At 37.8% G+C, this 15,637-nt stretch overlaps 1 protein-coding gene across 1 annotated transcript in view; it reads left to right on the top strand.

The window, feature by feature from the left end:
• LOC117328871 (meiosis inhibitor protein 1-like) overlaps positions 1-15,028 on the top strand; it is a 78,456-nt gene extending 63,428 nt beyond the window's left edge. Inside the window, exons 16-30 of the mRNA XM_033886463.1 lie at positions 2,915-3,020; positions 3,378-3,489; positions 3,732-3,780; positions 4,543-4,667; positions 4,881-5,027; positions 5,315-5,386; positions 5,618-5,714; positions 8,713-8,811; positions 9,103-9,213; positions 9,930-10,072; positions 10,484-10,717; positions 10,985-11,066; positions 13,323-13,435; positions 13,803-13,985; positions 14,584-15,028. Of these exons, the coding sequence (XP_033742354.1) occupies positions 2,915-3,020; positions 3,378-3,489; positions 3,732-3,780; positions 4,543-4,667; positions 4,881-5,027; positions 5,315-5,386; positions 5,618-5,714; positions 8,713-8,811; positions 9,103-9,213; positions 9,930-10,072; positions 10,484-10,717; positions 10,985-11,066; positions 13,323-13,435; positions 13,803-13,985; positions 14,584-14,697 (1,787 nt within the window). The 3' untranslated portion in view covers positions 14,698-15,028. The remainder of the gene's footprint in view (positions 1-2,914; positions 3,021-3,377; positions 3,490-3,731; positions 3,781-4,542; positions 4,668-4,880; positions 5,028-5,314; positions 5,387-5,617; positions 5,715-8,712; positions 8,812-9,102; positions 9,214-9,929; positions 10,073-10,483; positions 10,718-10,984; positions 11,067-13,322; positions 13,436-13,802; positions 13,986-14,583) is intronic.
• Positions 15,029-15,637: the final 609 nt, after the last annotated feature.

The raw sequence follows: 15,637 nt of genomic DNA, 5'->3' as shown, positions 1-15,637 counted from the left end.
TAGGACTGTTATATACAATGTAGGTATCCATACACTCCCACATAGGACTGTTATATACAGTGTATATATCCATACACTCCCACATAGGACTGTTCTATACAATGTATACATCCATACACTCCCATATAGGACTGTTATATACAGTGTAGGTATCCATACACCCCCACATAGGACTGTTCTATACAGTGTATATATCCATACACTCCCACATAGGACTGTTATATACAATGTAGGTATCCATACACTCCCATATAGGACTGTTATATACAATGTAGGTATCCATACACTCCCATATAGGACTGTTATATACAATGTAGGTATCCATACACCCCCACATAGGACTGTTATATACAATGTAGGTATCCATACACCCCCACATAGGACTGTTCTATACAGTGTAGGTATCCATACACTCCCACATAGGACTGTTCTATACAGTGTAGGTTTCCATACACTCCCACATAGGACTGTTATATACAGTGTATATATCCTTACACTCCCACATAGGACTGTTATATACAATGTAGGTATCCATACACTCCCACATAGGACTGTTCTCTACAATGTAGGTATCCATACACTCCCACATAGGACTGTTATATACAATGTAGGTATCCATACACTCCCACATAGGACTGTTCTATACAGTGTAGGTTTCCATACACTCCCACATAGGACTGTTCTATACAGTGTAGGTATCCATACACTCCCACATAGGACTGTTATATACAGTGTATATATCCATACACTCCCACATAGGACTATTCTATACAATGTAGGTATCCATACACTCCTACATAGGACTATTCTATACAGTGTAGGTATCCATACACTCCCACATAGGACTGTTCTATACAATGTAGGTATCCATACACTCCCACATAGGACTGTTCTATACAGTGTATATATCTATACACTCACACATAGGACTGTTCTATACAATGTAGGTATCCATACACTCCCACATAGGACTGTTATATACAGTGTATATATCCATACACTCCCACATAGGCAGGGCTCAGATAGAATTTTTAGAACAACTAGGCACTGTGCCTAGTAACAATAGTACAAGCACTCGGCACTATTTGAAATCCACTTGGCACCAAATAGCTAACTTGTGATTTCATCTTGTTTTAAGTTAAGACTTTTATATTGTATGTCCTTGTGTGAGTGCATACATCTTATCATGTCTTAATAATATATTTAGTTATAGAAGAAAGAAAACATCACAAAATTATCTTTTGTAAGTTTTTAATCTCATAGAACCAGTACCTATAAAAAGTGTCAACTAAGTATCTGCAAGATTGGGGCACTCTGTACAATATTAACAGTTCGTGATACTCCAACAATGTTATAGGTTTTACATGTACACAGCGCAGTCGGCAAAATCATTTCCGATAGAAAAAGGGCCGACCAGCAGCCTCTTATATTATAGGAGTACAGTTCATGATATCTTAAATGTCGTATTTCGTCATCTATTCTTTATGGAATTACCCTTCACCTTTCACCCTCACTTGAGTCGTAAAGAAACTAAACAGGAATACGCTGCAACCTCAAAAAACACATACACACTCGCCACACACAATCATGCATATCGCACGCACAGGAGGCAGTCCATCTGTTAAATGAATCAAACCAAACTAAACCAAACACTTGTGTCATTTCGATCTCTAGTTTGCCGGACTTCCTCATTACCGTCATTTAACGTTTGTCAGTGATTGTTTTGAAAAAGAAATCAACAAGCCGCTCGCTCGTTGTTGTAAAGGAAGTTGTGAAGAAACGCCCGCATGCGCACTGGTTTGTTAACGGCATTTCTTTGATGCTTTATTATCAGACGCATGCTTTAGTAAATTACAAGCGTTTGAACGACCCGGCCCGTACTAGTGAAGTCATTTGTAAACACATGTCACGGTGTAGCCTAAGGTATGTGTATGGTTCATCTGATCGACATATGATATTAAAATCTTTTTTAAAAAATGTCTTTGGATTAGTAACAATTCGACAGACTGTGTGGTCTAAACTTTTGCTCGGCACTAGGACGAGTCTGACCTAACAGTTCACTCGGCACTTGCCTGTTTTGACCCGGGCAAGACGAGTGGACGAGTGGTTTATCGGAGCCCTGATAGGACTGTTCTATACAGTGTAGGTTTCCATACACTCCCACATAGGACTGTTATATACAGTGTAGGTTTCCATACACTCCCACATAGGACTGTTCTATACAATGTAGGTATCCATACACTCCCACATAGGACTGTTATATACAGTGTAGGTATCCTTACACTCCCACATAGGACTGTTATATACAGTGTAGGTATCCATACACTCCCACATAGGACTGTTATATACAGTGTATATATCTATACACTCACACAAAGGACTGACTGTTCTATACAATGTAGGTATCCATGCACTCCAACATAGGACTGTTCTATATAGTGTAGATATCCCTACACTCCTGCAAAAGAATACTCCATAGTGCAAATTTGTGTATTGTCTTTTAACTGTTATTTGAGCTCATTGTTTGGAATATATGGGTTACTGTACAATATACCAAAAAGACGAATTTGAAAACTGGGAGGTTGTATCAAGATATATGCATGCTCTTGATTAAATGTTTAGAATTATATTTTTATTTTAATAATCTTTGACAGATTGGTCAAAGGTCGAATTGATACAGAGGAAACATTGATACATTGAGCATTACTAAACTTACAACCTTACACCTTAGAATGCAAATAACTATTTTGAGGTTGCGCAGCATAATTAAGAATCATCATTAAAAGTAATTCTAAGAAATGCCATCATAATTGTAATCAAGATATTTCTAAATCCAAGTTGGGAGACAGTACCAAATATTGTAACAAATTTTAAAAAAATAAATCGGTAAGTACAAGCTTTGGTTTCATTTCAGACAGGCTACAAGATCTACCTAGAATCATCTCTCAAGTTTCTCTGAAGGAGGAAACAAAGACTGTATACCTGTTTCTTTTGTATTATGCTTTCAAAAATGATGAAATGTGCGTACAACATGTAATTTTCTTCACAAAATGCCCACCACTTAACATTTTAATACAATAGATGTCCGACTACCTTTCAAAATTGTTTATTACTAGGCTATGTATCTCTTACTCTGAATTTAATGCTAAATTTTTTTGCTTGTTAAAATATACCTAGCTGTCTAGATGTCAAAAAACTGAAATCCTTCCCAGGAGAAACAAAAATATGAACTTTCAAAAGCTTTAATGGATCCAGTATTTATTGGTCAATGAAAATAATTAGTGTCAGTGTAGTTGTCTGCAGGTTGTGAAGACTGGATGGAGCATAATACATATCTAACAATTAGTAGTATTACTTATGGATACTTTCCTTGCTAGGATACTATGTGGACCTGACTTACAGATTGTTCTTGACAACATCTGTTCCACAGAGATAGGGTTGGAAGAGTTACCTCCCCTGACAAAGAAGCATTTCATTTTCCTTACAGCTGTAAGTTCATTGTACTAGGATGTGTCGTTTTCAATTCAAAAATTGATATTTTTATTAATCTTTTTGGAGAATATTTAATCTTTTAGAAAATCAAACTTATTAATTCAAAATTTCATTAAATTGAAATTTCAATCAATTAATCATTTCAATCACATACTTGCAAAAATACAGTAACATGGCCATTAAATATCATGTTATACAGACAGCTGATGTTTGATATCCTGTCATGGTATCTATTACAGATAGGTTTCTGTCTGAGTGGTGATTCTCAAAATGAACAAGAGAAACAAAGTAAGTTGATTGGTGTTCTTTAATTATGCATAATAGCTTGTTAAAGGATATGTGACCAAGCTTCAGGAAAACTTTTATGGATATGCTCAAAAAGTTTGATGATTCATCAAAATTAAAACTATTTTTCATCATTGGTATAGTGTATTTTACCTGTTTTATGTCATTCATGTCCAACAGCACAGATCAGTGTTTGTTTCAAGGGCCAAGTGAGCCCATGCCACACGGATCAGTGTTGGGGTCAAGGGCCGAGTGTTCCCATGCTATGATATAGAGCCTGTGGTCCATAAATCCTTGTTAACATTTCTTTTCTTAATGACTTCTATTTGAGTGAAGCTGAAGGAGTTTTATGCCTGGACAAGAATTACTGGTACAGGGTACGAGTATTTATGGGAAAGTTCCAATAGAAGGAAATATAAAGCTCTTGGTATGGGATTAGTTGGTTACAGATTTACTTTTCAACTTATACCTGGCCAATATCTTACCTCATTAAATGTTTTGGATCATTTTTAGACATGTAAACAATCAGATATGGCCATCTTGGTCCTTGGTTGGCCAAGCCATTTTAAATATACAGCTTCTTGGTTTAAAGTTTTGCTTAGAACCACCAATCTACTAATTACATGTAGTTTGTTTTTAGGAGTTTAATGAGGTTGATATGAGGACTGGTGTCTAACATTAAGAGAAGGTCCATAAATAGATCACTAATGACTTCTACTTCCCAATTCACTAGCTTCTCATGTTTTGCTTGTGTTGTAAACACAGTAATTACCAGCGTGTCCAAGTATATGACGGGGTGCCCGACAGAGACCTGGTATACACATCATCTGGCTGTTCTACGTTGGACTTGTCAGCAACCGCAGCTCCGCATAAATTGTGCACACAAAGTGGTGAGTAATCTAGAGTACAAAAATGATCACAAAAGGTATAACACACAAAATGATTTACAAGAAGCATGGCATGCAAAATGTTAAGTATACGGCGTGCATGAAGATAATATTACCTGTGTTTGAAGCAGGAAATTAAGTTCATTGATGATTTTTTATAAACATGCTAGGAGTGCATTCCATTTACAGCCATTGAAACACTGGTTGTTATGGTAGGTAGAGGCGTGGATGGGACGACTATGTGATATTTGGTCGTGGGAGGATGGGGACCCAGGGGTGGCAGACTCCTGGCTAAGGGATCATCCCGATGTCCTGTCCCTGTTACAGCTCTGTAGGGAGAAACAGCTGATTGATGTTCTACTGGTAAGACTTGTAAGATTCTTTCAATCCTATTTCTATTTTCTCTCCAAATTTCCTTCAAATTCATGTCTCCAGTTATTTAAATGTTTACATTAACATGCAAATAGATACAGTAAACTTGTTCAAGCTAAAAATTTAAAGGATAGTACTTTGATCCAAATATAATCTTAAATGAAAAATTAATATGATTTCTGTATATATGGTTTATCATCAATGTAAATGAATACTGACTGTATAAACAGTTGGAGAATCTTCTGAAATGATGTAATTCCATACTATTTTAATCACAGAAGCTGTTTCTCGCATCAAATGACGCAGTCATCCGAGTTACACAGTTCATCCTAAGTAGCTTTATAGACCAGGTAATTCAAGTAAATGAACTTGCATAAATAAAAACAGTTTAATATATTTACTGAATTGATTAAATCAGGATGACTTAAATCTCTTTCTATAAAGGATAAGCAGTTTTATTATCAACCTTCAAATGCTTTAAAATTTAACTTAATCACACAGTGGAAGTCTTTCTTTAGAAAATATTTGTCATTAAAATCTAAAATGATTGTCATTAAAACTTTGTCTGATGTCCTGAGTAGGTAACTGATCCGGATGAGAGGACAGATTACCTGTTATACCTAAGTGAACACACCGCTGACACTCTACATCAAGTATTCCTAGACAAGAGTCACCATGGTCAGTACAGTCCAACTTCTGTTTTGTACATTTGTCCCCTTCAGGGCATTAATGTGATGATGTGATATTCTGTTCCTCAATCATTCCACTCATTTTTTTACTTTCATATGGCTCCTGAACCAGTTACATTTTATGGGTAATGTTTTGATGAGTAACACCTTTACCTTCATAAGACAATTGACCAGTAAACCTTGTTGTGGCTTAAATTGACTTATATTCTAGGAGATTCAAAATTATCTTATGTATGATTTTGGCAAAGGTCCTCAAACAAAGAGACTGGCTTGTTAGGTGTACCGTTTGTGACCAGTGTGACTCTCCCCCACAGACTGTTTAGTTAGGTTACAGTTTGTGACCAGTGTGATTGTCCCCCACAGACTATTTAGTTAGGTTACAGTTTGTGACCAGTGTGATTGTCCCCCACAGACTGTTTAGTTAGGTTTCAGTTTGTGACCAGTGTGATTGTCCCCCACAGACTGTTTAGTGAGGTTACAGTTTGTTTGTGACCAGTGTGATTGTCCCCCACAGACTGTTTAGTGAGGTTACAGTTTGTGACCAGTGTGATTGTCCCCCACAGACTGATTAGTTAGGTTACAGTTTGTGACCAGTGTGATTGTCCCCCACAGACTGATTAGTTAGGTGTACAGTTTGTGACCAGTGTGATTGTCCTCCACAGACATTTTAATTAGGTTACAGTTTGTGACCAGTGTGATTGTCCCCCACAGACTGATTAGTTAGGTGTACAGTTTGTGACCAGTGTGATTGTCCCCCACAGACTGTTTAGTTAGGTGTACAGTTTGTGACCAGTGTGATTGTCCCTTCACAGACTGTTTAGTTAGGTTACAGTTTGTGACCAGTGTGATTGTCCCTTCACAGACTGTTTAGTTAGGTTACAGTTTGTGACCAGTGTGATTGTCCCCCACAGACTGTTTAGTTAGGTTACAGTTTGTGACCAGTGTGATTGTCCCCCACAGACTGGCTTGTTAGGTTACAGTTTGTGACCAGTGTGATGTGTGATTGTCCCTCACAGACTGATTAGTTAGGTGTACAGTTTGTGACCAGTGTGATTGTCCCTTCACAGACTGTTTAGTTAGGTGTACAGTTTGAGACCAGTGTGATTGTCCCTCTACAGACTGTTTAGTTAGGTTACAGTTTGTGACCAGTGTGATTGTCCCCCACAGACTGATTAGTTAGGTTACAGTTTGTGACAAGTGTGATTGTCCCTCTACAGACTGTTCAGTTAGGTTACAGTTTGTGACCAGTGTGATTGTCCCTCTACAGACTGTTTAGTTAGGTTACAGTTTGTGACCAGTGTGATTGTCCCCCCACAGACTGATTAGTTAGGTTACAGTTTGTGACCAGTGTGATTGTCCCCCCACAGACTGATTAGTTAGGTGTACAGTTTGTGACCAGTGTGATTGTCCCCCCCCACAGACTGATTAGTTAGGTGTACAGTTTGTGACCAGTGTGATTGTCCCCCACAGACTGATTAGTTAGGTTACAGTTTGTGACCAGTGTGATTGTCCCCCACAGACTGTTTAGTTAGGTTACAGTTTGTGACCAGTGTGATTGTCCCCCACAGACTGATTAGTTAGGTTACAGTTTGTGACCAGTGTGATTGTCCCCCACAGACTGATTAGTTAGGTTACAGTTTGTGACCAGTGTGATTGTCCCCCACAGACTGATTAGTTAGGTTACAGTTTGTGACCAGTGTGATTGTCCCCCACAGACTGTTTAGTTAGGTTACAGTTTGTGACCAGTGTGATTGTCCCCCACAGACTGATTAGTTAGGTTACAGTTTGTGACCAGTGTGACTGTCCCCCACAGACTGATTAGTTAGGTTACAGTTTGTGACCAGTGTGATTGTCCCCCACAGACTGATTAGTTAGGTTACAGTTTGTGACCAGTGTGATTGTCCCCCACAGACTGATTAGTTAGGTTACAGTTTGTGACCAGTGTGATTGTCCCCCACAGACTGATTAGTTAGGTTACAGTTTGTGACCAGTGTGATTGTCCCCCACAGACTGATTAGTTAGGTTACAGTTTGTGACCAGTGTGATTGTCCCCCACAGACTGATTAGTTAGGTTACAGTTTGTGACCAGTGTGATTGTCCCCCACAGACTGATTAGTTAGGTTACAGTTTGTGACCAGTGTGATTGTCCCCCACAGACTGATTAGTTAGGTTACAGTTTGTGACCAGTGTGATTGTCCCCCACAGACTGATTAGTTAGGTTACAGTTTGTGACCAGTGTGATTGTCCCCCACAGACTGATTAGTTAGGTTACAGTTTGTGACCAGTGTGATTGTCCCCCACAGACTGATTAGTTAGGTTACAGTTTGTGACCAGTGTGATTGTCCCTCTACAGACTGATTAGTTAGGTTACAGTTTGTGACCAGTGTGATTGTCCCCCACAGACTGATTAGTTAGGTTACAGTTTGTGACCAGTGTGATTGTCCCCCACAGACTGATTAGTTAGGTTACAGTTTGTGACCAGTGTGATTGTCCCCCACAGACTGGCTTGTTAGGTTACAGTTTGAGACCAGTGTGATTGTCCCCCACAGACTGTTTAGTTAGGTTACAGTTTGTGACCAGTGTGATTGTCCCTTCACAGACTGATTAGTTAGGTTACAGTTTGTGACCAGTGTGATTGTCCCTCTACAGACTGTTTAGTTAGGTTACAGTTTGTGACCAGTGTGATTGTCCCTTCACAGACTGATTAGTTAGGTTACAGTTTGTGACCAGTGTGATTGTCCCCCACAGACTGATTAGTTAGGTTACAGTTTGTGACCAGTGTGATTGTCCCTCTACAGACTGTTTAGTTAGGTTACAGTTTGTGACCAATGTGATTGTCCCTTCACAGACTGATTAGTTAGGTTACAGTTTGTGACCAGTGTGATTGTCCCTTCACAGACTGATTAGTTAATTTACAGTTTGAGGCTAGTGTATTTGTCTCCCTATACACAAAATGTTGTTTAAGCTGTACATTTTTGTCACCTCAGAGGCTGGTCTTGAGGCATTACTAGGTCTTCAACTGTACTGTAAACAGCACATCCCTGACAAGTCTGTATCTACTACTGACATCAAGATCCTTTATCATGGTAAGTCACACAATCTTTTTTCAGTAGATAAGCCATATTGAGTTATAATGTGATAAAACTATCATATAAAAATAGCTAATGCAATGTCATCCATATTTCTGTTTAAAAAACCCAACAATTACAACAAAAACTGTAGTGGAACTAGACTTTTTAATGTTCAGCAAACAGTTATTTCTTTTGGAATCAAGTCAGATGCAATTGCACATAACTGAAAGGTAACTGGCTGTAAATTTCAACAGTTAATTGATGTCCTGCAAATGATAATGTGTTATTTATGTGTTACCTTTCCAGTGACAAAATTTGCTGGCTGTAACACACCAATGCCTATATCACTACTACTTACCTGTGTTCAGTACATACAAACCAGCATTGAGGCATCTGACACAGCATCTTCTCTCAGAGGTGAGCTCACTCCTTTATATGTGTAGGTGTTAACATTTAATGTCAAACTTTGCAAATAATATTCTTTAAACTTTTTTGCTGTTTTGATGGTTCAGTGTTGTTTTGATAGATCATTGTTGTTTCAGTGGTTCATTGTTATTCTGGAGGTTCAGTGTAGTTTTGATGGTTTAGTGTTGTTTTGATTGTTCATTGTTGTTTCAGTGGTTCATTGTTATTTTGGAGGTTCAGTGTAGTTTTGATGGTTCAGTGTTGTTTTGATGGTTCAGTTTTGTTTTGGTGATTTAGTGTTGATTTAATGGTTCAGTGTTTTGGTGGTTCAGTTATTTTTTGTGGTTCAATGTTTTGGAGGTTCAGTGATGTTTTGATGGTGCAGTGTTGTTTTGATGGTTCAGTGTTGTTTTGATGGTTCAATGTTGTTTTGATGGTTCAGTGTTAATTTGATAGTTAAGTGTTGGTTTGATGGTTCAGTGTTGTTTTGGTGGTTCAGTTTTTTTTGGTGGTTCAGTGTTGATTTGATGGTTCAGTGTTGTTTTGATGGTTCAATGTTGTTTTGATGGTTCAGTGTTGATTTGATGGTTCAGTGTTGTTTTGGTGGGTCAGTGTTGTTTTGTCTTTAAGAATTGGTTTGATGCTTCAGTGTTTTGTGGTTCTACATTTTTCTTGCATTCTTGGTGTCTTTGTGATTTAGTGGTTTGATGTTTGTGTTGTTTTTTCAGTGTTATCCTTGGTGACACAAAATGAAGACATGTTGGATAGGCTGGAGAAGTTATGTGACAACACACACCCGTCTCTCTGCTCAATAGCCTTCAGAATTGTGGTGGAAATGATACATTACACCTCCAGCCTGCCACATCATCAGGTATCTTCAACCATCAAAAAGCAAATATTTTCCTACACTGAATGTTAAATATGTTCAAAAATTGAATTTATTCATGATTTGTCCTGTATAAGGAGCTAATTTGCTTGGTTTCTCCCTGTATAAAAGCTGAACGTTTTCTTTCTGTTTAAAGAATTGTTCGTGTTTTTTCCACAGAGAATTGTGCATGGTTCCTCTCTAGGTAGAAAGAACTCTACATGTTTTTTCCACAATTAACTGTACGTTTTCTTCCTATATAAGGAACTAAACATGTTTTCTCCATAAGGAATTGTACATGTTTTCTCCCTTGGCCTTTGTATTATACATTGTTTTTCACCCTGTACAATGAATTTTTTGGTGTACTGCCTCAGTGAAAAGTTTTCTTTTCTCTGTGCCTGTATGGTGATGTTACAGTGTGCCAGGCCAGTGAAAATTAACTTAATGCCGATCAGCCAGTACCTGGGTACTGATCACCCTGACCTCCTACTTGCTCGTCTCGACCTCCTGTGTGCCTTGTTCCAGCAGAAGTTCAGCATTAGTGTGCTAACTCTGACCCGCACCCAGCGCTACCCTCCACACCCGGCATGTCCCTTCACTTCCCAGGAGATCCGCGAGGTCTATCTCCATCTCCAGCAACTTGTGCTACAGGTCAGGGGCCAAATGTTAAAAATTAACATAAAGAAACAAGATTGTAATTTATACACTTAAGCTTACTTATCTGTCAGAATTTAAAAGTGATTGAAATTGAAAATCTGTTATCCATCTACTATGCATAAGGATTGGCCTTGATAAGATGATACAGCTGTCAGTAATGGCCGTTCACATCGTATTAGAAGTTATACAGACCAAATGATGTTGTGTTGTTGTAATGAGTAACCACTACCTATCCTTCTGTTCTTGGTCTATTTATTGTAGGAGTTTGCCCAGACAAAGACTTCCTCGATCCAGTGTATACAGGCCATCTTGTGTTACCTCCACACTGTTGACCCTTGTCTAGGTAAACCTATTGCATGGTTAGCAAGACAATCATAAAATCAGTGATTTGAGAAACATGAGGGAGTCCAGATGCCTCCATTTGATTTTCATTCAAAAACCTGACAATATTAAGGCATGTTAAGTTATTTGACAAGTGGCCCAATGGGCCTGCATCGCTTACCTGGTGTTAACTTCTCTGATGATTTTCTGCATTTCAGTTAAGTAGAAATCCTTTGAATATTTTGACAAATTTAACCGCTGTGACCTTGAATATTGGTCAAGGTCTTTTCAAAAACTTTGTGGGGCTCTATCCAAGCAATTTACCAGTCAAATATCATGATTCTGGTTCTTCTGGTTTGGGAGAAGAATTTGTTTGAACCTTTTGAAAAATTTACAAAATAGGCCAAGGTCAAACTTTGTGCAGCTCCTTTCCAGGAACCTAAAGGCCAAATATGATTCTAGGCCTTTTGGCTTTTATGAAGAAGTTTAAAGCGGAAAAGTTGACACTAGACGAGAGAAAGAGAGACATTGTATTATGGCATTAGCTCACTTGGCCGATCAGGTCAGGTGAGCTGATAAAAAGTAACTCCTATTGAAATTTTATATATCTAGCTTGCCAGGATGAAGTGCAGGGTAGGTATTGCTATACACCATGGCCTCAGTAAATACCTAGGCTAATTTTTTTTGATAAAACGGCGTTGTGTCAATACTAATGAGGATACAGCTGAAGTATATGACATGTGTGTAACTTTTGTCAAAACCTTGTTATTGGTACTGCACTTACAGACCTTCAACCTTGACTGTGACTTGGACCCTACTTTCAGAAAACTTTTAACCTTGGCATGTAAACTGTATGAGATGGGGCTCTCATATTTAACATGTGAGTTCCTTTTGACAAGATATTTCCATTGGTACTACATTTGTGGACTGGCTGACCTTGACCGTAACCTTTGACCTACTTAAAAATCAAAGGGCCGTATAGCTGAGTATAGTTCTTTCCCTGACCTATTTCTTAAATATTTGTAAACGTAAAGCTGCTTGTAAACTTTGAAAAAAATCAACTGAAGGACAAATCGGTCTATTAACAGTTACATGTACAACCAGAGATAAAATTGAAGATATACGCAGCCTAATTTTTTAAAATTAATATTATAAGATATTAATTAGGCCTAGCAAACATCTATTTTATGACCCCTAGTAACATAGAAATGACCAATATTTTACCTCCGATAGTAAACTGTGGTCACACTGTCGGTTACGCTGTCCGACAAGACATATATTAAGGCCTACAGTTTTGACAAGCAAGACGCCAGTACATCAGTGACGGATCATAATCGTTAATCTTAGATTCTTTTAGAATAAACAAATAATAATCTTATGTTATAAAATCCTCATAAAAAACGGCAATGTAGTTTGTTACAACTTGCCTTCAATTCATGTTAATATTTCTTGCGTGTTCTAGCGACATACAAATAAATATGAAACTTCGAACGGTCGCTGGTTTAGTTACATTAGACATAACCGCCATTTTGCCCGATATGTGACGATCACGTGACAGCTGAAGTTACTCGTGGAATCTTTGGCTGCACAGCTATTTATACAATTGTAAACATTTGACTACGTAAACACGGTTGGTTTTAGGATTATATGAAATGTTTCTGCATAAGAACCCAGGATGAAAATATGAGTCTAAGACATGTGGATAGTTTCTCTGTTTCTCATGTAAATTTCCACGACGATCAAACTGAATTTTTTTACTTTCGTTTTCAAGGCAGGATTGAGACAGAGCTTTGTAACCGTACGCCAACAAAATTGCATACACTGATGAGGAAAATGTTTATATTAATAATCTGAAATAGTCTAGAACACCAAACATTCATATTTTATTTTAAATAATTGCAGTAACTACGGGAACCGTCAGTTATATCGTGTCAATAATTGCTGTTAAAATAGGAACTATATTTGGTTGCGGATGTTTATCATTTGTATTTCAGAAAAGAGAAGTTATTAGCCGGAAACAAAAGTGTGACTAACAAAATTTACCCACCATGACTATAACGGCAGGTGCCAAAGGCATCCTGACGTTAAAAACAACTTAACCTTGGCCAATGTATGTTAACCATACAAGATATATAGGACATTCATATTTAATGTTTTCCTTGTGACAAGACCTTTAATTGGTACTAAATTTGCAAACCTACTGACCTTGACCATGATCTTTGAACTATAAAAAATTTCAACCCACTCGGAAGGCTACGTTGTCTTTTCATAATTTCAGAACAGCATCTGAGAGCTCAACCATGGAACTCCTTAATGTTGGAAGTGGTTTTACAAACATACAAGAGTGATGATCAGAAAAGTCTACACAGTACAATATCATTGATACACCAGGTCAGTATACATTGTACATATTTAACTTAAACAGGGGTCAGAGGTCAAAGTTTAATTGCTGAAACTGGTGAATATGTTATGCCTTTATGAAGCAAAGTTGATTGATATTTAATGAGGAATTGTGTAACTAAAAGTCATTGTCACTGGGTCAAACTCAAAAGTGAGATCTTTAAAAAAAAAATAGATATTTTTATCCTGGCACTAGAAAGCAGTTCATCAGAATCAAAGTTAATGAAGGTCATTGGGTCAAAGGTTCTGTTTACTAAATGCTAAATATTTTGCAACATGAAAACAAAAGTGGTTGCAATGAACCAAGCAATCACTTTCGTCTTTTGCCATCACAGCTGAGTGATATGTTACTTCCCAGGTGTTGTGTGGGCATGAAACCTCCGCAAAACTGGTATCTGAAAAGGGGCCACCCACACAGATGATGTCGTGCCTTGGGATTTCTTCACAGATGGTGTCTTTACTACTGGACTTTCTACTACATCAGGACATGAAAAACGTCACACCCACCATCAGACAGGGTTTGCACGACCTTACAAATAAGGTTAATTGAAGGATAGATTTCTGATATCAGACACATATATTATACATGCGACATTATTTTTTTTCCTGTTCAGAAAGTGGTATCAATTATAATCATACATATTCCTTTAATGTGGATCATATTTTATCCTGCAACTGCCACCGCATTGTCGGAATACACCCACCGTATATATTTTTGCTGTATACGGCAGTGACGGAAAACAGCTGTATTTTGGAATCTTAGCACATGCGTCAGTTCGACTGACCTACTTCAAAGTGAAACTACGTTTAAAAGGCGAACATATTTCTATCATTTTTGACACCGTTTCACTTCAAAATGATTATTTTTTATGAGTATTTTTATGACTGTTGCAGGATAAATAGAATACATGGTCAGTGTCTTAAAATATAAGCTGTATTTTTGGCTCGGGACAAAGACAAAAGTGGCTCGCCACTTTTGTCTTTCTTTACCCTCGCCAAAATACAGCTTATATTTTAAGACACTGACCATGTATTCTCTGTATCCATTATCACATATTATTGCATCAGCAAGCTTTAATTAGGAAATTGGTTCATTTTGCTGTTATAAAAAGACAATTTTTTGTATGTCTACTTCAAAGGTGATGGAAGTTCTTCCTGAGGATGTGCTGTCCAAACACAAGGAAGCTCTAATGGCACTGCATCAGTGTGATGACCACAAACATAAGAAGCAACAAAATCCAGTATGCTACTGACATACTAGTAGTCGAGTGTATCACAGATAGCTAGGGCTATCATCTGGTGATAAACAGAGTTGTAGACGAGACCCTGTGAGGGCTACTTTGTAAGACTGACCTGGAGAGGTGTCAAGAGAACATCAATTACACTGTGAGGACTACACATCAAGCTAGACATTTACGGAGAACGACACCACCACTTTGCAGACTACACATTGAGCTAGATGTTTCAAGAGAATGACACCACCATTGTCCAGACTATATATTGAGCTAGTGGATTAACTGCAGTATCTATCAGCTTTTGTAAATACCTATGTTATTCCATATAAATAAAAAGCTAAAAGACTTACGCATACCGTTTTCCTTCTATTCCATGGGAAACTGACCTCTGAATAGTCTCTTTAATCTGACCTCTTTAAATTAGACCAATGTACAGGTTCAATGTACATAATTCCCTGAATTCTAATAGATTGTAAGGCTAGTCTTGCATGAAGATTTTTGGTGCAAACACAGTTGGAAGAGAAAATCCAAAAATATGAAATTGTATGTATATGTAAATATATATATACCATCATGATCTGATCAAACAATGAAATATGTGTCATGATCTCCTAGTCATCAATATACTTTTATGGGGGAAAAAAACCCCCAAAAAACCCATGGGATCTTGGCGCCCACCATTGAATGATCCATATCAGTCAAATGAAAGACTGATCTTTTCTCTTCATTTCGATAGCGATAACAAACTTCAATTGGCAAAATTAAAGATGGCTGTCTGTTGGCTATGTTGTTTTAACGATCGGTCCCAAAATGATATATGCACAACTAAGGACCAAGGGGCACTTCGATATGAAATTTGAGAAGAATTGTTTACGGAGGGACGAACGGACCATGGACGCAGGGCGATTTGAATAGCCCACCATGCCATCTGATGATGCTCGGCTAAAAACAAAAAACT

Source organism: Pecten maximus, chromosome 1 (assembly GCF_902652985.1).
Source record: "Pecten maximus chromosome 1, xPecMax1.1, whole genome shotgun sequence".
Classification (NCBI taxonomy): Eukaryota; Metazoa; Mollusca; class Bivalvia; order Pectinida; family Pectinidae; genus Pecten; species Pecten maximus.
Note: the sequence above shows the minus strand (reverse complement) of the source record. Positions and strands in the feature narration are given on the sequence as shown.